General features: G+C 39.6%; 2 protein-coding genes and 1 pseudogene across 3 annotated transcripts in view; 1 reads left to right on the forward strand and 2 right to left on the reverse strand.

The window, feature by feature from the left end:
* Positions 1-481: 481 nt before the first annotated feature.
* On the reverse strand, positions 482-7354 carry aph1b (aph-1B gamma-secretase subunit). The gene is made up of 6 exons (XM_085276328.1): positions 7064-7354; positions 5939-6109; positions 5488-5561; positions 2966-3088; positions 2322-2449; positions 482-1909 (listed from the first exon to the last, which is right to left on the reverse strand). Exons 1-6 carry the CDS (start codon positions 7174-7176, stop codon positions 1742-1744), a joined length of 777 nt encoding a protein of 258 aa, XP_085132454.1. The 5' UTR covers positions 7177-7354; the 3' UTR covers positions 482-1741.
* A 307-nt stretch (positions 7355-7661) lies between these two features.
* On the reverse strand, positions 7662-9591 carry LOC146583724 (troponin I, fast skeletal muscle-like; annotated as a pseudogene).
* A 3554-nt stretch (positions 9592-13145) lies between these two features.
* LOC146583725 (Golgi apparatus protein 1-like) overlaps positions 13146-26973 on the forward strand; it is a 28413-nt gene continuing 14585 nt past the window's right edge. For both annotated transcript variants that reach the window (XM_085276341.1, XM_085276349.1), the window contains exons 1-10: positions 13146-13487; positions 21061-21090; positions 23112-23198; positions 23282-23497; positions 24182-24385; positions 24585-24656; positions 24807-24993; positions 25426-25643; positions 25955-26076; positions 26784-26885. In XM_085276341.1, coding sequence (XP_085132467.1) covers positions 13173-13487; positions 21061-21090; positions 23112-23198; positions 23282-23497; positions 24182-24385; positions 24585-24656; positions 24807-24993; positions 25426-25643; positions 25955-26076; positions 26784-26885 — 1553 coding nt within the window. In that variant the 5' untranslated portion in view covers positions 13146-13172. The remainder of the gene's footprint in view (positions 13488-21060; positions 21091-23111; positions 23199-23281; positions 23498-24181; positions 24386-24584; positions 24657-24806; positions 24994-25425; positions 25644-25954; positions 26077-26783; positions 26886-26973) is intronic.

Raw genomic sequence — 26973 nt, forward strand, 5'->3', positions numbered from 1 at the left:
GCACAAGTTTAGTTTCAGACAATTTATTTCTGCTCTTGGCTCTGTGTGATGTCAGAGCTCTGGCTGTGATCACAAAAGCCTCATTGGCTCAAACTGTCTGTTTAATATGAGTAACCAATCAGGGGGGAGGGGGGGTGGGAAGCTGGGTTAACGCAAGGGGGAGGAGCCAAAATCCTTGTTTCAGACAGTAGATGAAGTACAGAAATTGGTATCATGCAAAGTTGCTCTAGTAGAGTGAAAGAAAAGAAACAAAGAGGAGAAATTTGTCATAAAATATCCTATTTAAGCAGAAATCTTTGGTGTGAACATGTGCTTGGTTTTTGGAGTTGGCAGTAAAGGAAAACTGAAAATCTTTAGTTTATTTTTATACTAATCAGACAATTTTAAATATATTTTACACAGTCACTAGTGAATAATCATGGGCACCTGTAAAACACCTGTTAAAAAAACAATAGCTTAATTAATCAATTGATATAAAGAATGACAGGAATATCATTTTTTATTATTATTCCTTTAGTCATTGAAGTATTGTACACACTTAAAACCTATCCAACAATGGTGATAAAAGGAAATGCAACCTTCTAGAAATAAACAAGAAATTTAAAGTTAACTTAATGCAGAGGGAGAGCTGAATGTGTTTTACAATATGAAGTAAAAACTGAAAGTGAGCACACAATAATTTCTTTCCCCATTTCTTGGATATAACTCACAAAAGAAACACTTCTCTTTGAATTACAGTAGGATTAAACAGCATGACATCATGAAGGTAAGAGTTATTGCAGGATTGTTGTATCAGTTTCAGCCTGGTGTACCAACTGACCAGCTAACAGGCTCATCTCCACCTATAAGACTACACCAAATCACATTTTGTCATGTAGCAAAGTGCCAAAACAAGGCAGAAAAGTAATGAACTCAATGCAAACATGGATACAATTTACATCTCTAATGTACCTCCCATCCTTGGGAGACACAGCAGACAGAATCTACAAATACAAAAGATGATCAAAAACAAAATCAGGCACAGAAACAAAATGTTTGTAAATAATTCTTTATCCTAAATCCTTGCACTCATAAGAACAACCAAAACACACAAGGACAAACAACAAAAGAAACTATTTTGTTTGATTTAGATTCTCTACTTTCTATTTGCTCAAGGGTCTATTACGTCAAGATTACTGACTGACTGATGACTGATTACAAACAATTAGTAATCATTAGCAAGTGCATTTAGAATCAAACGCAGGTTCATATTCAGACCACAGACAGCATATCGCACCTTGAAGAAAGGTTTTAATATTTACACATTAGGGAATTCAAAAATGCATAATTATATACACATTTTCTTTAGAAATAATAAAACACTAGGAAAGATTTGAAGCATCTGAGAGTATGTATAAAGAGTGCTGCTGCTTTAAGCCCCCAATCTAAAGTATCTTCTGTGGGTTTGTTTTTTCTTACAGTGCAGACCACAAAAAGGGCACACAGTTAGCCAAAATGGATATGTTATACTGTTGAATAAAAACCTTTTCCAAGCTGGACTGGAATCAAAACGATCTCCCATCTTTGTTCCCACAAAACCTTTTAAATGTTTTAACGCTTAAGATGATGAAAGTCTCAAATCAAATAGCAGATTTAACAGGGTTAACACTCCTTCCTCACTGTGTCCAATGTGTGTGTGTGTTTGTGTGGGATCTCTGTGATCCTTGTATAAAGAGTCCTGCACACTGCTAGGTGTGCTGCGTTATCTAGGCCTGTGGTTGGCAAGAAGCAAGTCCTTGTCTTTGCAGGTGAGGCAGAGTTTGAGGTTCTTGAGCGAGCCGCCGGCGGAGTAGAACGCCCAGACACCCATTAGGAACAGGATGACGTAGGTGGGAACAAGGCTTGCGACGTACTCAGGGTTCTGGAAGGTCTGCGGTAGAAGACGAGATAAAAAAACATCAGTGGACACTGTTTAGTATTTTATCTCAATTCTTTAAAGTAACTAATTGCAGGCATATAAAGAGAGAGCAAGAGAGACTTTCATTACAAATCTGAGTCGCCAAGTTGATGTTGTTAAATGGCCGTTTGTCCGAGCACCGTCGTGTGCCCCGAAAACATGACTCTTATTTACTATAAGATACTATAATATACTATAATAAAATAAAAAGAGAAGATTTATGAGGCTTGAGAGGTTTGATTTAAAAAAAAAAAAGAAAACTGACTCAAGACATTTAAGACATAAAAATACTTTCCTTGCATAGTTTTTGACTGTGAGCTCTTGTTAGTGTTTTTTCCTGCCTTCACATAGACTCAAGTCCACATTCCGTACAAACCACACTCACCAGACAGGAGACCAAGAGGTGACTGATGACAACGGCTGCCACCGCCCACCAGCGCTGCTTCTCACAAGCATCAAAGAAAACAACGCCCCAAAACATGTGAAGCAGGATGATGGCCATCGTCATGAAGGCTGAAAGAGACGTGCAATTTTAACAAATCATGTTCTACATATAAATCTAATATAGTTACACTTTTAACGGCGATTAGTTTTAATGCAACATTTCCCAGAATGCTTTTTAATAAGACCACACAATAGAACATAATACATTTATTCTGTGCTCTGTATTGTTTCAGCTAGAAGTCCAAAACTCTGAAATACATAGTTTTTTTGTGGCAACTGGCTCAAAAGTGAAAGAAAAAACAAAAACAAAGACACAATCATTTATACTCCAAAGTAGAATAAGAATCTCCCCGTCTGGACTCTGGTTCCAGCAGTGGAAGTAGTTCATCTGGTGAATGACTGTGTGTGTGTGTGTGTGTGTGTGTGTGTGTGTGTGTGTGTGTGTGTGTGTGTGTGTGTGTGTGAAGAGAACGCAAGAAAGAAAAAGGTTTTACGAATCTATGGACTCGCTCAACGGCAGAAACGTAAAGGTTTTTGACAATAAAATAAACAACAAACAAAAAACAAGTACATGCTAATTGTTACCTGAGGACAGGAAGTAGTGCTGCGAGTCTCCATGGATCCCCACAGTCCCCGGCCCTGCTGAGTCAGCCAGGATGTTCACCACAGAGAACGCTCCGCTCATGAAGCCGAAGCCGAGACCTGAAACTGAGACAAAAGAATGAGAAGACAGCTGAGACATAAGAAAGACTGTGCGATGCTAATCCCAAAGCAAATTCGGCACTATGCAAGATGAATGGCCTTGAGGCGACTTATGTTGTGATTTGGCGCTATATAAATAAAATTGAATTGAATTGAATTGAATGGTCCCTTATCACAGGAATTACATTGTAAAAATAACCCGCGATAGGTGAAGTCCACAAAGTAGCCAATTTCATTTTTTTCACAATTATTATAGATGTTTTAAGGCTGTAACACTCCTCACTAGACACTTTAGACAGTTTTCTCAGACAGGCATGAACATTTTTCTCTCTTGTTTAAACACCCTCAAAATTCAAACCTTCATAGAAAAATAAGTCCAGTATTGTAGAATGAAACCAAAGATCAAACCCTGTTTCAGGTCCAGAACATGGGAATAGAGCAGCTGCCAGAGAATTCAACATTAATGAATCAATGGTGGAAGAATGACTTGAGTAAAGTTTGACTTATCTGACTGTTTTGTTTTACTTAATGCACCTCATAATGCAGTGTGCCTTATGGTCCGAAAAATATGGTAACTTCTATCTTCCCTTAGCATGTCCAGAAGTCCAACTTTTTGTGCTATGGTTACCATCTTCCTCTGCCTTTTGGGTGCTACCACAGGTGCCTTTGACGGTGTAAAACGTTTCATTAACATTGTTGTGTTTGTTGGGGAGAAAATTTACAAACATACAGTACAGTACTTCAGAGTCACACTGCAAGCGATCAAAGATTTATGTAAATTCGACAAGCTGCAGACATTCTGTACTGTACAGGAGACACAGCACAGAGGAGATTGATTGACAATGGTCTACGGCCAATCAGGATGCAGAACACAATGTGCTGCTTAAAAAAAAACTGCAAAATTGCACCAAAGAAAATCCACGAAACAGCGTACCGCATTATAGCTAGGGACCACTAGGGCTGTTCGATATCGTCTATCGTTTGATTTTACGCTATCGTTTGTTTCATGGTGTCGCCTAATAAAATGTTTACGGCAATATTTTTTTCATTGTTTTGATGGTCACTGTTGTGGCTATATTCATTTCTTAAAGTTCTCTCTTTCTCTTATATTTAATATAACCACACTACGCACGGACAAGCGCCTGTTTTAATGCTTTGTCGTTAGCAACAACGACGGTAGCACCATCGCGTGTCCGCTTGTTTATGTTTCACATAAACCTTTTACAATAAAGCTCGAGATCCTGTTGAGACTTTTCAAAATAAACTGAATCATGTGAAAGAGCAGATTATTTATGGATGAGAAGTAAAAAAGAGCCGCCAGGTGCTAAAAAATAGACCTTAGACTCAAACGTTAGAACAGGCTTTTCCCCGCAGCACGCCGTGTAATAAATACAAAGAAAACGGCGGCCGTTACAACTTATGTCTAAAAATGTATAGTTTCATGCATCGGTTAAAACACTCGACTCCAGCTACATGACGCGCAGCTGGAAACACTTCCCGCAAGTCGAGCTGCCCGAGATTCACAGAATTTACAGAAAATGTTACATTTTTGTGATTTATATCGTTATCAGGACGATGGAATTCTTATATCGGGATATGAGATTTTGGTCATATCACACAGCCCCACTGTACAGAAAATACTGTTTACTGTAAACCGCAAGCAAATTTAAACAACCTGCATATAAGAGATCATGTCCAAAGTGTGCTAGATGTTCATTTTTAACAATTTCTTTAGAAATGTATTGATGCTACTTGATAGCATCTTTTGTTAGAGCCTAGTGGGGAAGAATGAGCACTTTCACAGTTTGTGCTCATATGATATACGGCCAAAGGTTTCGATCCACACCTCTTAACATCTGAATACAGGTGTGTAAAATCAAGCATCTTTCCATGAAGTCTCGCTTTACAAATGTTTGTGAAACAAGGGGTCACTCTAAAGAGCTCACTGAACTAGAGTGTAGCAATGTAGTAGAATATGATCATTGTAAATAGTCTGTTTGTGAAATTTCCCCATAGATATTTTATGATCACTAAGTGGCATTGCAGAGCTCCAATCCTCCCCATTAAAACCACTGATATTGACATCAGCACAAACACTGTGCTGGAAGCTTCAAGGTATGGGTCTATATGGCTGAGCAGCTCCTATAGCTATAATATGCATGTGGTCCAGTGCTTTTGTCCATACAGTGCATTTGCCATTTTTATGCTAATGTTTCTTGTATATTTAAAAAAATTTTTTACAGAATAGTACAAAAGTGAGTTTTAAAACCAAAAACAAACAATGATAAAGCTGTAAAGAGGTAACCAGTGCTCAATGTTCTGTCTTCTGGCAGAATCGTGGGTGAATGAATATGCTACCAGTAGGTGATATGAAGCACAGAAGATGATGTGCAGACTAAGTGTACCATAGGCCAGCTGTCGGATGGAGATGGGCATGGTCTCCTCCTGGCTGAGAGTGAGGAGGCCTTCATTTGCTTTCCTGCAGGAAAACACACACACAGAGTTTTGGTTCTGAGTCTCACTGTGTGCTACAGAACATGAATAGAAAATATGTCAGTTATGAAAGTATGTCATTTAGTGGAAGATGATCTGAGATGAACAATGAAAATTGTACAAGTTCACACTGAAGAGTGTGAAACTGAGACAACTGAGACAGACACTCATCAAGGGACAACAACGATACAGTGCAGAATTCAGAGGTCATGCTTTAATATTTCTTAGTTAAATAAATAATAAATAGTGAATACGTGTTGAGGAAGTTGAAGTATGGGCTTTCAGCTCTTCTAGTAAGAAACAGTTCTCTGGAGTCACACTATATAAAGTATAAAACAGTTAAACATGGTGGCGGCCACTTACTTTAGTAGCTTGTAGTAAGCGAAGCGGAAGGTTTCCTGCAAGAGCACAGACAGCACCACGCCAAAGATGAGCAGGCCTTTCTGCTGAGCCGCGCTCTCTTTATTACTGATCTGAACCGAGATGAACCACACCAGGGAGGAGAACAGCAGCGACACCAGCCAGAAAAATGCCCTGAAAGAATGAGAACAAAGAAAACAGATATTACCCACACTGCTATCTCAAAGCTTCTGGGCTCACAGCAATTCCAGCATTGCTGTGAGCCCAGAAGCCTGACTCCTTTATTTTTTCAACAGTTCTATTTGCGAGGGTCAGCCAATTAAATGAAAGTAAAGGGAGGGTTAAGAAAAAAATACTTCCAGACTGAGGAGGAACTGAGGAGCAGCACCGAAGTGATAGCACAATCAGGATTATCTTGAGATACCAGAGGACTATTTAGTTACTTTTACTTCAAATAGCAAGAATTAATTGACCATAACAAGGAGACAAAGTGTCAACGAACACAAACGTAACGTCACGGCACTTTTACAAATTAACCGGTAAGATGTATGTTATCAATCAACAACCACAATTATGATCACAAGCTTATATCTCACTTAGGTCAAGACCGTATCTGAACCCTATAACACTACAATAGCAATGAATTATTTCAAAAGCCAATCCACCATAGTGCTAACTAACTACGTGTGTGTATACAGCCACCTTTTACTGACATAAGTCGTCAGCATCCTCCAATATCTGCAAGATCCATAAGAAACAAAACTAATAAAAGTCCCTCAGGCTCTCATTAAGCTAGCTCTTTCCTATCTTTGGGTGGCTAATATCAGGCATTGCTGGGGCTTTAAAACTTTAAAAGGTCGGTGTATTTATGAAGCTGTGTAAATCGGAATGTGGTGACGTATGGCTAAAGAAAAAAACCAGCAAAGTGTAAGACCATAATACCAGAGAATAGAAGCTAATGATAGCACATCAGCTAAGAAACGAAACGATCGGTTAGCTAGTAAGCTAACACTGTCTAAAGGTTGGGATTTATTCAATATAACGTGGCAGTAGCATCTGTAATTACCAAATTATTATATATTTAAGTCAATTGCCGTCCGTTATGACCAGTGAATGTTTAACTCTCACCCTGCTATGAGGAAAATGACTCTCAGCGGCTCCCGGGCAATGGTAAACAGGAACAACGCGATGGCTGGGCCGAAGGCGATAAAGGTGCAGCCGAAAAACACCGCCGCTGTCATTTTGGTTCTGAGGAAGGGTAATTCAGCGTCTTAAAGCGGTTGGTTTTGCTCTATTTACAGGTATTTATCTGGAAATATTAGAAAGAAAGCAGCCCTCTGTTGCCAGTACTGATTTACTTCCACAACCAGTGTATCACAGGGTTTTCGTGACGTCGCGTATTCTCACGTGACCGACAACCCTACCAAAAAAAAAAAAAAAACTTTATTAATAATGAGCTGGACGGATTTAGAAAACATTTTTTCAGCTGCTTTTCAACACTTCTGTCTCATTTCTTGCTCTTGGAATTCATAAAACGAGTTCACCTCGATTTATACGCATGCGGAACATTCACAGCCTGTGCTCTTTATCAGCCTGTTTGCATTTGTCAAATTACATTCATTAAATACATCAGAACACCACTGGATTTATTCTTTTTTATTTATTTAAAAAAGGGACTTCTGGCAAATCTTGGCAGTGGTGAACTGCAGAAAAAACATGCTGACATTTAAGGCTCTGTATCGAACATCTTTTTTCTTCCACCCATGCCAGTTTTGTCTTTGATTTTTTTTACCCCAGTCGCCCGTTTGCTTCTCCTAAGAAACACATTCAAAGGAAAGCAGTAACAAAAAGTGAAGCCTTTCATGTTGCGTTCTGATCTTACTAATTTTTTTCAGTGAAGGATGCTACTATGTGCTCCATCTGCCTAATATAACATCAAAAGCACCTACCTCGTCCTTCACTTCCTTCTTAACCTGCTTAAGGCTGGCTCTCAGGTCCATGGACACTTTATGTTTGGAGCCCAGCAGGCCAGCCAGCATGGCATCGGCTGACATCCGCACCTTTTTCAGGACTGGCTTCTTAAACCTCCCATTCAGATACTGAATCTTCAACTTAAGGTCATCAACCTGACATAGAACACTGTTGTTCAGACATATGTGTTTTGGTAATAACAACAACAAACATTTTAGAATAAATTAGAATAAATTTTTAAAAAATTATTTTTAAACTAAAAAAATGTCACTTTGATTAAAGATCTTGCCAATACAGAAAAAATGAAAAATGATTTTGGCAATTACATATACTGTTACTTTAGGGGAGCTGTGGCATAAACCTTACATCGGGAGGTGTTATAACTGTATAATTATATATACATACAGTATATATATATACTGTATAATAATTATACTGTATAACTGTATAACTTTATAATGGCAGAAGAAGCTTCTGAATACAACACCTTGTTGGATTTTGCCACTTTGACCTCCATGTTGTATCGCTCCTCATCCACCAAATCAATCTGCTTGTGAAGTTTGCAACACAGCTCCTGGAGTTATGATAGATAGAAGGAGTGAGAAAGTTTATTTGTTTGTCTGTTTTTTCAATCATAAACACAACACACTTAACAGCAGTGTACTATCCTGAACATTTTTCTTACAAAGCAAGTTTTCTATCATCTCCAACTTTCTATAGTTGCTGGGTAGGGGATGGATACAGAGGAAGAGTAGAGCTTGCACACTTTCATTTTCCGGTGATGTTATGGATGTTAAAGGCAAGTGCACCAGAACAAATACTTTCTCCTCTAAAACCAAACTACAGCTTCCATAGGTGAACAAAAAGCCTGCTAAGTTAATCATCAGTCATGAACAAATTCTCCAGGTGCCGTAGGTTTACCTGGAGATCCTGCATACTGCCAGGAATGAAAAGGGCTGTGCAATTCTCTTCCAAGTACTGCATTTTCTCCCTCTCAGCTTCTCGGGCTTCCTCTTCCAGCATTTCTTGGCCAACTTGCAGCACCAAGCTCTGAGAGAGGGAGGAGAAGATGGCAGAAGATGACTATCAAACACAGTCAGGCCGTTTTGATCAGGTGAGTTTGTAAATGCACTGTGCTTAAATAACACATTACTGCTAGTGCTTTCCTTTCCCTTGATTTGTTTACAATAAAGAGGTGCTTCCTTTACTGAACAGCCAAACTGAATCCTCAAATAAATTTTCAAGGAAACATATACTCACTGCCCACTGTACACCTATCTAGCACTGAGTCTGAGCCCCTTTTTGCCTTCAGAACTGCTTTAATTATTCGTGGCAGAGATTCAACAAGGTGCTGGACACATTCTGGAGAGATTTGTGTCCAAATGGACATAACAGCATCACAAGGTTGCCAGCTGCACATCCATCACATGATCTGATGACTTCAGAGGCTATTTGAGTAAAATATTCAAATTCATGTTTAATGAAGCCTGGCCATCGCACTCTCCTGTTGGAGCACAGACAGGAAGAAAGGAGCAAAAACTCACACAGTATATCATTAATGACTTAAACAGTTGATATCAAAGTTATTACTGATTTCCAATAAGTATTTAGTTAATGCTTTAATACTATACCTGCACTGTTGGCTGTCTAACCTGAGTATCTTTCATTTCTCTGAGCTGTGACATCCTTAGAAAATGAATCTCCACATCAATATCCCTAATGGTCATGGGAATATTTTACACTTTATGATCTCTGATGATGACTAATATTTATACCAAATTTAAATATGTTGATCTGACTAATATTGCCAAATCTGTGTTCATTTCACAGAGCCATTATGTGATATATTTATACATCTTTTATATCACATTATAGGAACAAACTTCCTCAGTACTTATAATCACAGATCAAACTTTTCTCATTGCCTTCGCATTTAAATGACCTGAATCAGATCATTATTTCATTTTTGTAACCTTTATTTTCTAGTTTTATCCATTTCTTTTTATTTCAACTCATGTTTGGCTTCCATTCTTTTGATTTTTTCCCCTGTTAAATCCCACTGAAAGGTATCTTTTCAATCCTGCCTTGGGATCCTTTTTTTAAGGTCTTTCATGTTTTAGGTAAAATCACTTTGAACTGCCACGAAAAGTTCAACATAAAAAAGTTTGAAGCTTTAGTCCTAATCCCAGAACGTGTTGGCATTATACATTTTGTAATGAAGGTGAATTAAATTGTGATTGCTCAGCATACAGCGATTATAAAGGTTTTCTGCAAGGCAATGTTTGACTTTAATTGGAAAAAAGGGAAATACACATTACATTTCAAATTAAAAGCTTAAACACAAGCAAGAAAATATGGTTATCCATACAGAGAGACAAGTCACTTTCACTATACGATACAAAAAAAAACAAAGGAAACCAAAACAGGCTTTGAGGCATTTTTAAAGTTTCAGTAGAACTTAATAATCTCAGTAAGCAGTCAACTATTCCACAGTTTAGAATTAACAATTACATCTGTATCTGTACATGGGCACAATAAATCAAAAATGCTGACAATGTCTGGCTGTGAATATAGATACTTTCTTACTATATCTTGTACTGAATGCAATGATTTGAAACGGTGTGACAATAACTTCAAAATAAAAGCTTACAATCACTGAGAGCATCATGGGAGGGAGAGAAAACACACACACACACACACACACACACACACACACACACACTTTCCAAATCAAATCAAATCAAATCACTTTTATTGTCACATCACATGTGCAGGTACATTGGTACAGCACATGTGAGTGAAATTCTTGTGTGCGAGCTTCACAAGCAACAGAGTTGTGCAAAATACAATAATGTAAACAAGCAAAATACAAGAATGGCTACATCTGAAACTAATAAATATATGTACAATATATAATAGTATATGCATTTCTGGATGTGTATACTAAATATTTTTCTACGTGTGTGTGTGTGTGTGTGTGTGTGTGTGTGTGTGCACATATTTTACAAATTAAATAGAGTAAACAATAAATAAAATATATAAAATAAAATATACAGAGTGAGACATGTACAAAACAGTGGCATTACTGTACAGTATGGAGTGCATAATGTTAAAGTTCCAGTAGTGAAGCTGAGGTGTCTATGAAGTGTTCAGCAGTCTGATGGCCTGATGGAAAAAGCTGTCTCTCAGTCTACTGGTACGGGACCGGATGCTGCAGAACCTCCTTCCTGATGGAAGTAGTCTGAACAGTTTATGGCTGGGGTGACTGGAGTCCTTGATGATCCTCCCCGCTTTCCTCAGGCACCGCTTCCTGTAGATGTCTTGGAGGGAGGGAAGCTCACCTCCAATTATCCGTTCAGAGCACCGCACTACTCGCTGGAGAGCTTTGCGGTTGTAGGCGGTGCTGTTGCCATACCAGGTGGTGATGCATCCAGTGAGAATGCTCTCAATGGCACAGTGATAGAAGGTCCTGAGGATGCGGGGGCTCATGCCAAATCTTTTCAGTCTCCTGAGAAAGAAGAGGCGCTGCTGCGCCTTCTTCACTGTTTTATTTGTGTGTACTGACCACGTAAGATCCTCAGCCAGGTGTACACCAAGGAACCGGAAGCTGCTCACTCTCTCCACAGCAGCGCCGTTGATGGTGATGGGGGTGTGTACTTCTCTGCACCTCCGGAAGTCCACTATCAACTCCTTTGTTTTTGCGACGTTGAGGGTGAGATGGTTGTCTTGACACCAGTGGGTCAGGGCGCTGACCTCCTCCCTGTAAGCCGTCTCATCACCAATAGTGATAAGACCCACCACTGTAGTGTCGTCCGCAAACTTCACAATGATGTTGGAGTTGTTAGTGGCCGTGCAGTCGTAGGTGTAGAGTGAGTACAGGAGAGGGCTCAGTACACACCCCTGTGGAGCACCAGTGTTCAGTGTGACGGGGGATGAGGTGATGCTGCCCAGTCTGACCACTTGGCGTCTGTCAGACAGGAAGCTAAGGATCCAGCTGCAGAGGGAGCTGCTCAGTCCTAGATCCTGCAGTTTCCTGTCCAGCTTCGAGGGAACGATGGCATGGTAAATGGCCTGCATTTGTATAGCGCTTTTCTAGTCCCTAAGGACCCCAAAGCGCTTTACACTACATTCAGTCATTCACCCATTCACACACACATTCACACACTGGCGATGGCAAGCTACATTGTAGCCACAGCTGCCCTGGGGCGCACTGACAGAGGCGATGGTATTGAATGCTGAGCTGTAATCTACAAACAGCATTCTCACATACGTGTCTCTCTTCTCCAGGTGTGACAGGGCAGTGTGTAGTGTCAGGGCTATGGCATCAACAGTGGACCTGTTGTGGCGGTATGCGAACTGTAGAGGGTCCAGTGAGTCGGGTAGTGCAGAGCAGATGAAGTCCCTGACCAGCTTCTCGAAGCATTTGCTTACGATGGGGGTCAGCGCTACAGGTCGCCAGTCGTTCAATGAGGAGATGGTGGAGGATTTGGGTACAGGGACGATGGTGGCCATTTTGAAGCAGGCTGGGACTACAGACTGAGAGAGGGAAAGGTTGAAGATGTGCGTGAACACTCCAGCCAGCTGAGCCGCGCATGACTTGAGGACGCGGCCGGGAATCCCGTCCGGACCAGTAGCTTTGCGTGCGTTCACCTTCCTGAAGCACCTCCGCACATCCTCCTCAGACACAGTGTGCGCACTTCCCGGGATATATCCAACAATTGTTTGAAAATTCGGACTTGCATTGTCCTTGTACAATGGATGCCAAAGAAATAATGTATTTGTTGTCACAAAAAAAGGTAGAGCAGGAACTTCGAAACAAGTTTTGTTTTTGTTTGTTTTGTTTTTAAGGTGGGGGAATATCTAGCATTAAAAAAGTAATTCAGGCTGATAGTTTTGTGTGGAAACATGCTTATGTAAATAAACGACAATTATTTATATTTGAAAAGTTTATTCGCGTTATTTTTCCTACATTTAGTTGATTCTTTGATTCTTTTTGATGCTATTAAATGAAAATAAATCGCTATAAACTAGAGCTGGAGATCATGTGACGTGATCATCGTGTCGTATTGCTTACTAGAGTAAACAACAATGTAAAAACAATGGGTACACTGACGCTGTTACTAAAGGAGTACAGTAAAGCTTTATTTATTTATTTTTCAAGTGACCGGAAGTTGTGTGTTTATTTCGGTAAATAAAGCTCACCGTTACCTCGCTGACCGGAAGTGATGTCGTCATGTATTAGGACTAGCTTGACAGTGCTGTGAAGATGGCGGCGTACAGTCGCGCTCAGCTGCTGCTGCTGTTGTCGTCCGTGTGCCTCTGCAGTTTCGGCTCCGTCCTCGGCTTGAAGGCTGCCAGCGGCCCGGCCGAGCTTCACAACCCGCCCGTCCTGAGACCCGCTGATCCGCCGGCGAAGGATGCACCTGCAGCCGCAGCCGCTGGGGCCTCACAGCCTCGAAGGGCGACCGGTTGGAAGCTGTCGGAAGAGGAGGCCTGCCGGGAGGACCTGACCCGCCTCTGTCCCAAGCACACCTGGACCAACAACCTGGCAGTGCTGGAGTGTCTGCAGGACCGCAAAGAGGTAGGCGCCCTCCCCACGGTAAAGTGTTCGGGTTCAGGTGAGGTGATGGGCATCTGCTGGGTGTGTCGCCCCAGTGGGTTTAGTCACCCCGGTTGTCAGCATGGCTGTGATGCAGAGGTGAACATCTGCACCTCCATCCGTGTGACGCTCCGGGCAGCCGTTTAAACACACTTTTTCTTTTAGTACGTCAAAAATCCACGATTTACCCGACATCCACACACGCATACAGAGATAGTGGCGTATTTAGTGCTTTTAAAACTCTGTGTGTGTGTGTGTGTGTGTGTGTGTGTGTGTGTTTTGTTTTTGTTTTGTTTTTTAACAAAAGTGAACAAAAAACGTAGTTCCTTCAAAAAACGAAACTTGAAGGTCTTCAAGTGCTAAGTGTAGATTTTATCCCAAATTGATATCGACCTGTTAGTTTTCTCTTACTTGCTTGTGGTCAGTTGATGAGACTGTGTGAAAAGCCCCTCATCCTGAAAATCTGCTCACTTTTTTATGTTTAAGTAAATTGTGTGTTTTTCAACCTAGGAATGTTCACACTTCAGCACAGAGGCTCTTGCCCTGTGGCCCCAGGAGTAAATAAAAGGTATCCCCTGTAGTAATCCACACTACTCTGTCTGTGTGGCCTTAACTGATGTTCCATGAGCACAATCAAAAATCATGTCTGCTGTTATAAATGCTTATAAACTGGTTGTGTTTAGGCTGTAGGCTGAAGAGCAACTAGCTAAATGAAACCTGATTAGTCTTTAAACAACAAATAGATTAATCTCTACCAAAAATATCAGGCTTAATCTGATTAACTGTTTAATCATTTTTTAATTTATTCCACGTGACATCCCGAATGAACTTCACCCCCTTCTCGACCTCTGCACCTGGCAGGGCTGTCTCAACTGCATTCTGTAGTTTAAGGGAGAGGTTTTAATGTGCTTTGTGCTTTTACCACCCCTCTTTCCACCTCAGTGCAGTACTTATTAACCTGGTGAGGTGTGAAGTGTGTGGTGTGAGTGCAGTCATCCAGCTGTCAGGTGACTTGCCGGCTGAAGTTAAACCCCAGTTAAACATGATTCCTGTCTTGTTTCTTTGTGCCATAGTGACGAAGAATACAACCAACTTTCACACTCTGTGCCTGTTTAAAGATTGGCCGCCTACATGCACAGATTCTCTTATTTTTATCTAATTTCTTTCCATAAATAAACAAGCAAGGGACACTACTACAACTAGAGATCAAATTATTTGTTTGTTAATCAGTAACCGCTGTGGTCTTGCAGTTCTTCAGTCTCACTCTTAATGCGTCCAGTGAAGGATACCCTCACAGCCTGCTTTATTACATGACCATATGATAAACATACAGTGTTTATAATAATAATAATAATGGATTGGATTTATATAGCGCTTTTCAAGGCACCCAAAGCGCTTTACAATGCCACTATTCATTCACTCTCACATTCACACACTGGTGGAGGCAAGCTACAGGCAAGTTTACAGTCTGAATCTGATTTTTTCCCCCCAGATTGTTATCTTGCTTTCTAGGTCAGTTCACTTCTTACCTATTTAATTATTTTAAAAGTGTTTCCTCATGCAAAGTGTCCTAAGCTGCACTGCAGCTATTAGAAGTGATTGTTCAAGCAAAGTCTCCTGCCTCGTGTCATTTTTAAATTGAACATCTTTGGGTAAAACACTAAAGCACTTCTGAAGAAGTCACCCGAGCTTGTGACGTGACTATAGTACATTTCGTGATGGTTTTAGTTGAAAAATGCTTTAAATTCAACAAATAATTATACATACATACAGCGATATGTTTTTTCCTTTATATTGTAAATGTTTGCTTTTTTGTCTCTTCTTTAAAAAAGTTGGATTCAAATCTAAAGAAAAATATATCAGTTTGATTAAAAGGCTACACACACACACACACACACACACACACACCAACTTAAAACAGGGTCAGATTACTCATTAATCTCTTCCTGATAAGATCCTTTACACTAGCTCATATTTATAAAACAATCATAAAAATTTTAAAACCATATGAAGGGTTTTGGAAATACTGACTTGAACCATGTTATTTTATTTCACTTGGCTTTTTTTGTGGGGGTTTGGGATCACAAATTTAGATCTATTCCAAGATTTCACATGTATCAGATATTTTAAAAGGAACAAAAAATTCAGCGGCCCAAATTGAGACCTAAAAATTCAGCATATAAGGAATTTGTTCTGTCATTTGTATCGTACTAAATTCCATTATTTTAAAAGTACAAGCAGAAGACATTTCTCTGTTATGCTAGATGTATAGATTGTGTTCACTTTTGATTTACTTTGATGTTTAAGTTATTTATTTAATTTAGTTTTATGTATAATTGTTTTTCCCAGTAGGAAATTTGGTACACAAAGCTGAGAAAAATGCAGAGTAATAAGACATTCCTGCAATAAATTCTCTCTTTTCTTCATAAAGTTTACGGTGAAATGGTTTCAAAGAGGAGCTGATTTAACTTTCTGTCATTTCAGAAAAACGCAACAGCAATTTTCCTCGTATAAAAGCACTTTGAGTGCTCAGTTAGAGTAGAAAAGGGCTAGATACTGTAAGAACCAGCCCATTTACAATAATTACCCCACACTTTGTAGTTTGGTAACATTCAGGAAAGCATGAGAGCCTCTTGTATTGCACTGAACATTTAGCTAGGTCTAGCAAAAAGGAAGGAGGCTGGTAGAGAATCTACCTTGTTATTTATATCCACACTCACTGGTCACTTCATTAAAAAACATCTTGTTAATATTGAGTTTACATCCCTTTTGCCTTCAGTGCTTCCTTAAGTCTTTGGGGAATAGATTCAGTAAGTTGTTGGAAACATTCTTCAGAGATTTTGGTCCATATTGACATGACAGCATCAGTTCCTGCAGATTTCTGCACATGAATGATCTGCATTTCCTGTTCCATCACATCCCAAAGGTCCTTAGGTGGATTCAAATCTGTTGTTCATAGAGAATGTTTGAGTCCAGTCAAAAAAGAAACCAGTTGAAGATGATTTGAGCCTTTTGGCATGCTGCATTATCCTGCTGGAAGTAACTATCATCTGATGGGCTACCATTCCATTACAGCATCACCATCACTGTTGATACAAGGAAGAATGCATCCATGTTTTCAAATTCTGACTCCACCATGAAAAATCTTGTATTAAAGACTCATCAGACCAGGAAACTTTTTCCAGTCTCCTATTTTCCAATTTTGCTGAACCCATGCAAATTATATTCAGGTTCCCTTTCTGACAAGAACTTGGTGTGGGCTTCTTCTGCAGTAGCCCATCTGCTTCCAGGATCAATGTGTTTTTTGCTCAGAGATGCTCGTCTGCATACCTTGCAATCACATTACTGTTGCCTTCCACTCAGACTAGAGCATGGCACCAACAAGCACACCACGTTCAAAGACACCTCAGTTACCTCTCTTTCTCATTCTGATCCTCAGTTTGAACTTCAGCAGGCTGTCTTGACCCTTGCTACATGCCTAAATACTTTGCGTTGCTGCCATATCATTGGCTAATTAGATATTTCCATTAGTAAGCACTTTAACAGGTCTACCTAATCAAGTGTCTGGTTAACATAAGTTGGCCAATATACAATATAGAGCAAAATAATGAAAAAAATATAATTTAATGCAATAGAAAATGACACATGTTCACTGATAGACTTAATACATTTAAAAGACATTTTGTACAGTGATAATAGATTTCCATGTCTTTTATCAACCTCAGTCATTGTCACAAATACAGCAAAAGCTTAAAGTATCACCACGTCAGTCTCATTTTGCACTGTACTCCACAGATATACACAGTTACATGGTTCTGTATAAATAGATAATGGAGGACAAAATGATGATGATAAAAGACTTAACATATAATGTGTTCATAGCCAATAAGAAATTATAATTGCTTTACATTAAAGAATATTTTAAATGAGCTATCTTGCAAACCATTTGTTACACAACCCGTACTGTCCCTGAAAAAAATTTCCCTTGTGAGTTTTTTTTTAATCATCATGTTAACTTCATCTGCTCTTTCACTCACACACACCACACACACACACACACACGAGACACCTCCTCCAGCAGCCCTGAGTGATGCCCTCTTTACAGAGATAATTACATTGCTTTGACTCTATAACAGCTGTGGCCTCCCGAAGAGGTAAATGGCTCTTATAAATCTGCCTCTTCTCTAGAGAAACACACACACACACACACACACACACACACACACACACACACACACACACACACACACACACACACACACACACACATAGTGGCAGTAACAGGGGCAGCTGAGCAGCATGAGCTTTCAGTACACCCAGTTTGAGAATCTATTTGTGGTGGTGTAAGCCCTGAAATCTGACAGCTGATAGACGTCTGAGAAACAGCAACACAGTTATAAAGTAACAGCAAGTCACTTTGCAATAGCAGAAAGAAGCCAGGGATATTTCTAGAGCTGTGGTCATTAAGGCATTGTGACAAATAATAACTATGGGGAGATAGCGTGCCAGGATGCTGTGTAGCTATGGGTAGCATTTGCAGTCCTACAATTCTTTTTTTACTCAGTGTTTCTGCTTATACCGTAGTAACATCGTTGTCCTAAGTGCAATGTTCAGGATTTAAAGGAAACGCTGATGTAGTCACAGAGAAAGAGGCTACCGTTGGTCCCGTCAAACAAAAACAGCCCCAGGCGGGTCATTAATACAATGGACAATTAAAGCTGTTTATGTTTAAATTGATGATGAAGTATCTCTAACTCTGATAGACTGCTATTTCCTTTACATTAATTTGGATGGTTTAACAGGGCAAAAGCCTATTCGGTGGTGGAGGTGTGATGATTTAAGCTTGTGTTTTTATGCGTAGGCACCTTTCAGTTATTAAGTCGATCATGAACCCTTTTGTACACTGTAATATTCTAGAGTCAAATGTGAGGCCATCTGTATGACAGATAAAGCTTGTTCCAAACTGACAAGTTCTCATCTCTTCTTGGGGCTCCTAGTGTCAAGTTGTAAGCATTGCCTCTACAATGACACATAAAAAGATCTCTAAAAGTTTAGTTGCGTTAAGGAATTAGTGATATCTCTCGGTGTGTCCATCTCCATGAGTAGTTTCTGCTGTATAGTTATTTCAATGACTTAGTCGCAGAAAAAGCCAGGCTACTTTTAACATGTATAGAGTTGTACATGTAGAGTCTTCAGTGGAACACATCAGCCCCAATTTGTTTTATCTCTCTGCCCCTTACCAAGGCACAATTATCCTTTCCACTTCAGTTTGATCAGTCTAGTTGATTAATATGGTCTTTTTTCAAAAGCCTTTGATGTGAATGGATCAGCTCTTCATTAATTAATAACTCATAGTATGACTAGTTTTTTTTAGTTTTTTTTTTAATTTGGGAACCCACCAAGGGTCTGTATCCTTATTACACTGATTTCTTTGTGTCTGAAGCATTTAGTGGAAATGAGAGTTTAAAATCAAAAGAAGGCCTTTTGTCGCTGTTCCCGTGGGCGCAGCAGAGTTATCACAAAGTGCTTTCATGTCTTTTTACAGCAAAGTGATGTGGAGATGTAAGAAGAGCTTCTGCTGCTGGCTTTTGTCTGATAGTCAAGGATGTTGTGGGCGAGTCTATGAAGAGCTTCTGCTGCTTTGTTCATATTAAACTGCTGCGTTTTGGAGAAAAAAAACATTACTTTGCTCAGCGCTTTAGGGCAATGTTGGTGGTATTTTTGAACTGTTCTTTCTGAAGCTAAAGGGACAGTTCCAAAAATGCACTCTATGTATTTTCAATCTCACTCAGTTGCACTAAAATCCTACCTTCGATTTAGCCATGGAGCACGAGTCTAGGTTTTACATAGTAGGCGAGTCAGTAGGCACATTTCTTGTCTGCACTGCTTTCCTTTATTTTTGCAGAGGTTGGTTTTACAAAAATGTTTTTTCCGAGATATTAAAAAACCCCTTGTTGAACAAAAGTGTAACACCATCTAAATTGACTAAGGCAACAGAACTTCAAAAAATGAAAGGCTATAGTTTATCTAAGCCTTATGTATATTGTTCTGAAAAGTGGCTGACTGAAGTTGAAATAGGGTTGATATTATGTAAGCTAGTGTTAGCTCAACGTTTCTGCAAATCGTACTTGGCCCACCTCTTTTTGTGGCTACTAGAGCACAGATTTATTCATTTAAAATCATCTTTCAGGATAGCAACATTAAATAATTTTATATGCAGATAGAAGAATTCTACCTTGTGATAAAAGTCCTAAATTGTACAAAGTAACTTTACAAAAAGCGAAAATTTAGCTTTTAGGCCACATTACTTACTAGTAGCAAAATTTACCCGAGTTTCCAATCAGTTTGTTAATAGTTCAGTTCCATCTTTTCTTAGATGTCATGCTAACATTAAACTACATTGGGTGAAGATAATAAAAGATAATACAAATATAGCTTCGCTCCTTAAGTGTATATATTGATCAACTTAATTGACCTATACCAATTATTAGCACCCGGCTATATATTAACCAATATTATCTATTTGTTGATTTATTGGGACCAACATTTATAATGGCCAATAACTAAAAGTAAAGAAGCAATGGGAGAAACACCCGTCAACCATATTATGAGTGTTGATGTTGCATAGTTTTCTGTCAGAGGGCGCTATTCTGTATTGGAAACACGTTTACAAGTCCATGAACACAAGCATAGCTGAGCATAGTGTAAATCAGTAGTCAACAACTTTTGATAGTAAAACAAACTTTATTTTAAAAATGCATATATTAATTAAAACGGTCTTAAATTCTTAGATAACTGTGCATAAACAAATTTTAGGGAAATCTGTTTTTATGTGTCTGAATGAAAAAAGCGTTGCCCAGTATATCAGATTTTTAAATGACCAAATCTTGGTGATATAAAATCAGTCTTAACAATCGTCATATAATGAAAATTAGCAACATTTAACTGGAAACTCTGCCTATACTCACATGGCCTTAGGAAAATGGACTGCTTGCCAACAAGCTCAACAGTTTTAAAGGGTTTCAGTGTAACTAACCGTGCCTTTGCTGAGTCTTGTTGTTGGTTTATTAACCAATGCATGGTGCAGTAGGTTCAGCATATAAATATAACTAATAAAACAAAAAACCTTCCGATACCTCTAAACACACTTACTATCTTATTATATCTAGTTTGTTCAACCAGTGCACAAAGAAATACAAGCAGGTGCTGGAACTTTTTCCTTTTATCTCTGGCTATGGTGCTGCTTGAAAGTTGGAGTTTGTCAGAGTTGGTTTTTGGTTCCGATGCGTGTTTAGGTTAGGGTGTTGCCAAACTTGGAAATCTCATTGTTGCAGCATGTTGACAAAATATGGCAGTAAAAATACCAAGGTAGCCCTTAAAGCACAAATGACTATTTGTGTCTCTCTGATGGAAGCATGGATTAAACTAGAGTGTTGAAAGATGTTTAAATCTACTGAAGCGCCTTGAGGCGACTGTTGTTGTGATTTGGCGCTATATAAATAAAATTTAATTGAATTGAAGATTCACATTTCTCCCTCTTTTTGTCTTTCTGCAGGAAATTGATATTGCTCCTGACTGCAACCATGTGAGTATTTGTTTTAAAACACACAAATTCACGCAGAACTTTTTAATCAAACAGTACAAGTGTGAGACAAAGAAAGATATAACAGAGGCGTGCCTTCATACTCGGCTAATGCTGTCAGGCCAAATCAAAATTTTAACCAAGTCTGTTTGGCTTAAAGTTAACTCACCAAGAAATCAAATGTGATAATTAGCCTTTTGGATATGCAGGGTGGTACATACCTGTCCTGCTTGGACTGCTGGAATTATTTCACTGCATCTGACAGATTTTTAAGTCAAAGTTACTGTTATTTGCCCCTGCTGTTAAAGAATTTAAACCAAACATATTGAAATATGTAATTTCAAAGGTTGACAGAACATCCTAACACACACAGCTGTGATGTACCAACTGCTGAAAAGTTTACACTTAAATTTTTGGCTGAGTTTACGAACCTTTGTCACCTGAGGACTCTTTTCCATCCATGTCTCGTGATCACTGCGTTATGCCTTTAATTTATTCATAACAAATATTTGTAACATTTATGTCATCCCCAACTACTGCAGATATAATTGGTTTTAGTTTTGTCCTATTTGCTTAACTCTATACTTTTCTGTATGCTCTTTCCTCTCACTCCTAATCAGTCATGGTAGAGGTCTGCCCCTGCCTGAACCTGATTCTAGAGATCTCTTCCTGATAAATGGAAGTTCTTCCTCACCACTGTAGCCAATTGTTTTCCTTATAGGGGATCATTGTAGTTCTCTCTCTAATATTTCAGAGGTTTAACCTTACAATATAAAGTGCAATGAGATGACTGCTTGCATGAAATATATTTATATAATATTAAAATGCATATAAAGGAGTGAACATGGTAAACGTTCTGCATGCAAGTATGTTAGTATGTTTATTGACTCAGGGCCACAACCACTACTGTAAACTGGATTATATTATCTTAGAAATATGTCTTAATATGTCCATAAATAGTAAACAAGTAGAAATGTAGAATCTAATACAATATCGGTCTAAAAAGCAGTCTGTGCATACTAATTCAATTCAGTATATTTTTTGGAGCAGTGTCACAGACCTGCATATTTTAATGCACTGTACAATCGGAGAGATTATTGGAAACATTTAGAGAATTTAAAATAAAGCAGTCTAATTATCAGCGACCGCTGACCATGATCCTCTCTTCTCTGTTTAACAAGGTCCTTTCACATTCTCTTCCCCACTCTAAATACTAGCTTTGAAGAACCCACAGCTTCCACACTGCCAGCTGATGACCGTCACTGACATCAACGCCGTCTAACTTTAAATTAGGAGTTTCTCCTCTTTTTGCGTTAAGAGCTTCCGAAAGCTCGTCTCCGTGCCTTCTGGATGATAAACCTTCAATATTCAGAGTTCAGGGCTGCTAACAGCAGGCAGTTTTATGAAACACCACAAGGCTTATGGAGCACTTGGACTGTCTTTATTACAGCATGGAAAGCACTCGCTGCAGTTGACATGTCACACGCTCACTTTTTCTATCTTATTTTCTCGGTGGACCGACTTTCAGTAGCTGTTGTTTGTGGATGCTGCAGCTGGAACCCCTCTGATAAGAAAGTGATACACAGAGTATTAGAAAACAATAAAAAGAGCACATTGGAAGGTCTTATTTCTGTCATTAAAATCCTTAAAAAATCATCAGTCTTCAGGATGGGGACTGTCTGATCATTCAGGCGTAGTTCTCTCTGAATAAACTATTCTTTTGTAAAATCGTTCAGGGTAGATTACTTAGATTTGGACTATTTCAACATCACATTCACAAAGAAACTTTGTGAGTTTAGAAGCTGCTTTCTCAAGAGAAACTTTTAACAGTTGTGCCTCCTCCAAAAATAAAGAAGAGAAATTATCTAATTAAATGCAATGCTTTATACGACCACCACAAACTCTTTGCTACTAGTTGTAGTTAATGAGTTGGCTTTTTTTTAGTCATGTTCACTATGTTTCATTTCTAATTAACATATAAATTGGATTGTAATTGAAATCCTAACTTTTTTTTCCTCAATCAGCTTCTGTGGAACTACAAACTCAATCTAACCACAGATCCAAAGTTTGAATCTGTGGCCATGGAGATTTGTAAGAGCACCATCACTGAGGTCAGTCTGCCTTTGACTCTACAGGGAAGTTCTAGGTCTGTCCTTTGCTCTCCTCTGACCTGTCAAATGTTCTGCACCTTCAGATAAAGGAGTGTAATGAGGTGGAGCGAGGGAGGGGCTACCTGGTGTCCTGCCTGGTGGATCACCGTGTTAACATCAGTGAGTACCAGTGTAACCAGTATATCACCAAGATGACCAGCATCATCTTCAGCGACTACAGGTTGATCTGTGGCTTCATGGACAAATGCAAAGAAGATATCAACAGCCTGCGCTGCGGCAGCATCAACATAGGACACAAGGTCAGGACTGTGCAAATATATGCAGAAGTTAATAAATCATAAAATGGAGTCCATAAATCAGGAAAGGTTCATTTACAGGCTTTTCGGGTTAAACGACAAAAATAATAAGGTGGCGTAACCAGAGGAAACCCACCTCTCCAAGTGGCAAGTGCAGGCTATTTAGTGCTTATTATAATACACAAAATCTCCATTTGTATATGATGTCCTCCTACACAGTCCACAATTGGCGCACAAGTACATCTTAGGCCTACAAAGGTTCTTATCAATATTACATATTATATTGTAATCATGTTGCCTAGTAACCCCCAGGAAACGGGCTAAACTAACCCTAAGATTTTTAGCATTTATGCACTTGCAACACTTGTTACTGTTATTTTCAAACATATAAATAGTGTCGAGTCTTGTACTGTACCCACGTTACATTGTGTCCTGTTAAGTTCCATTTGGTAAAATATAGTTGGAAGTTTTTGCAAATCCCATTAATTTCTTTCTCGTTATATGGAAGAGAAAGTCAACCCACTCTTTGGTCTGCAAGAATTTTGTAAGCCAGCTGGAATCAAACCAGCAACCGTTTGCTTGCCAATGGAATGTGTAAACCACTACATTATGACACCATGCCTATAGATCATCAGCATATTCAGAGTGTCATTGCCCTCTCTCTGAATCCCTGATGTCTCTTTACAGGACATTCACTCCCAGGGTGAAGTGATCGCTTGTCTCGAGAAGGCGTTAGTGAGGGAGGTGGAGCAACAGGATCGTGCTCATCCAATCAAAGAGGAGTGTCAGAAAGCGATCCTGCGGGTGGCGGAACTTTCCTCAGATGACTTTCACCTCGACAGACACCTTTACTTCTCCTGCCGAGACGACCGCGAGAGGTTCTGCCAGAACGTAAGGAGGCTCTACCGCTGCTTGCATGATGTTCATGCTTCCGGTGATCAGACACAAACAGTTAATGCATTCAGAAAATATGGAAATTATACATGAACTGGTTTCTCTTGGTTTCCAACTGTAGAAACACAAGCTGTGTGGGGCTGGCAAATCCCTTTAACATCTCAGAGCGGAAACCCTTTTCTACTTTTCTCCACAGATTCAGGCAGGAGAAGGGAAAGTCTACAAGTGTCTGTTCAATCACAAGTTTGAAGAGGCCATGTCGGAAAAGGTACAACCATCTCATTTATTCATCTTGTTCCTCGGCGTGGCTGACAGGGCTGCACGATCGTGATTGATGAAACTCTGTAGGGCTTTTGAGTAAACTTTAGTGAATTTGTTTGGTCTCTAATAACCTTTCTCCCCTCCTTCGCCTTCAAAGTGCCGTGATGCTCTCACCACTCGTCAGAAGCTCATCTCTCAGGACTACAGAGTTAGTTACTCGTTAGCTAAAGCCTGCAAGCTGGACCTGAGGAAGCAGCGCTGCAGCCTGGACACCAGCCTGCCGCGTGCCCGTGAAGCCCGACTGTCATACCTGCTCCTGTGCCTTGAAGCTTCTGTGCACCGTGGTGAGTGGTGGTGTTGTTGTTGGTGGTGGTGGGGGGGGGGGGGGGGGGGGGTGTTTAGAGAAAAACTGGTCATTAACTCAGGGTTGCAAAAATCTTCTTAATATCAATCTCCTGTATCTAACACTAGATTGACAAAGCTAGAAGATGGTGAACAAAGGAGGAGACCAAAATATAACTTAGAGTAAAGATTGGACTTAACCCTTATGTGGTGGACTTAAACTCTCTATATAGAATTTATTTGGAATATATTGTTAAATGAGACCTTGAAATCCCAGAGTAGCCAAAAAGTAAATGAATACAGCTTTAAGTAAAGAGTATTTCTTTTTTTATAAATATAATTGCAAACATAATGAATAGGGTGTGAAGTTATCTACATTTCATGTGCATTCATTGTTAATTGTGTTAGTAATAGGTGGTTCTTGTGCTACGCAGGGCATCCGGTCAGCGGAGAATGCCAGGGGGAGATGCTGGACTACCGGCGGATGCTGATGGAGGATTTCTCTCTCAGTCCGGAGATCGTGCTTCACTGCCGGACGGAGATCGAGGCCCAGTGCTCCGGCCTGCACCGCAAAGGCCGCACACTGCACTGTCTGATGAGAATCGGTCGTGGTGACCGGAGCAATGCCATGGACAGCGTCTGCCAGAACGCTGTAAGACCATTGCATGAAATAATCAGTCCTTCATTCAATCAGTCATCATGAAATAAAACTGCAAATTTAGTTATCAAAAATGTTGTTGTCAGTGAAGAACATTCAGATTTTGTATTGGCTAAATACTTCACGAACAGCAGACACGGTACTCTGAGTTGTCATGTCATGTCGGGCAGAATTTTGTTTGATCAGATTTGCAGTTACTGGGGGTTGATAGGTTGTCAATAAAATAATGACAAATAAATAAAATCCAGTTTCTTGCCATTAAATTTATTTCCTGAATATTCGAATATTATTTTTCCTCACTGCAGCTTCAGACTCTGATCCAGTCTGCTGATCCAGGAGGCGACTATCGGATCGACCGGGCTCTCAACGAGGCCTGCGAGTCCGTTATCCAGACTGCCTGCAAACACATCCGCAATGGAGACCCAATGTGAGTTGGTTACACACGTGCACACATGCAACTGCTTTCAGGTTACGCTTAATCGGAATTTTAAATGATAATCAGATGATACTTTTTAAATGTAGTTTTTATTAAGACTTACATAAGTACATAAGCATTCATATTTTCACTGCTGCTGTTACCGTGACCGAGTACAACAGTGACACGCTGCTTTTTTTATCATAAGAATATTAAAAAAGGAACCAAAACAGACACAAGTGCTAAAATTAATAGTCTTAATTACCATGACCACGATTTAATCGCGTATGTGCTTAAAGTTAAGGGGAGCCGCACTGTGTTGAAAATTACGTAATTACCATTCAGCATATTGTAATTCAAGTAGTCTAGAGGGAGCTTAGACTCAACTGCACCTTCTCTGGCTTCTGCTTTTCGGCTTTAGAAACTGTAGCATGAAAGATTGAAAATATCCATGTCGCAGGTAAGATACAGTGCGGCGATAGCTGAAACGTAGGACTTTAACCTGGCAGATTGGAGTTTGATAAAAACAAAAAAACAGCATATGTTTATCCCATAGGCATCACATGTAATTGTTAACGTTTAAAACAGGGGGCTTAAAACAGCAAGAGAGACCTGCAGGAGAAGGACGCCTGCTTTCAAAATCTGCCTTTTTTCATTCTTCGGATTCCCTGGTAAACACTGATTCATGTGCTGGTATGTCTGTGTGTGTCGGTGTGCAGGATTCTGTCATGCCTGATGGAGCATCTGTACACAGAGAAGATGGTGGAGGACTGTGAACACCGCCTGTTAGAGCTTCAGTATTTTATATCCAGAGACTGGAAGTGAGTGTGCCCGCTGATGCTGATGGGAATGCGACAAATCGACATTGTTCAGCTGTAGAACTTTCTCTGGTGTTTAAGCTTGTTTTCC

This window comes from Mchenga conophoros, linkage group LG1 (assembly GCF_057382185.1).
Source record: "Mchenga conophoros isolate Kocher_MC1m ecotype Shallow Benthic linkage group LG1, M_conophoros_male_GT1.1, whole genome shotgun sequence".
Taxonomy (NCBI): domain Eukaryota; kingdom Metazoa; phylum Chordata; class Actinopteri; order Cichliformes; family Cichlidae; genus Mchenga; species Mchenga conophoros.

Excerpts from the sequence above, each read along its gene's own strand:
- aph1b (XM_085276328.1), bottom strand. The coding sequence starts at position 7,176 with ATGACAGCGGCGGTGTTTTTCGGCTGCACCTTTATCGCCTTCGGCCCA. Across the intron at positions 3,089-5,487 it reads CATCCGACAGCTGGCCTATG|TTTCAGGTCTCGGCTTCGGC; the intron begins GTACACTTAGTC and ends CTTTTGTCTCAG. Across the intron at positions 2,450-2,965 it reads GCACTACTTCCTGTCCTCAG|CCTTCATGACGATGGCCATC; the intron begins GTAACAATTAGC and ends CGTCTCTTTCAG.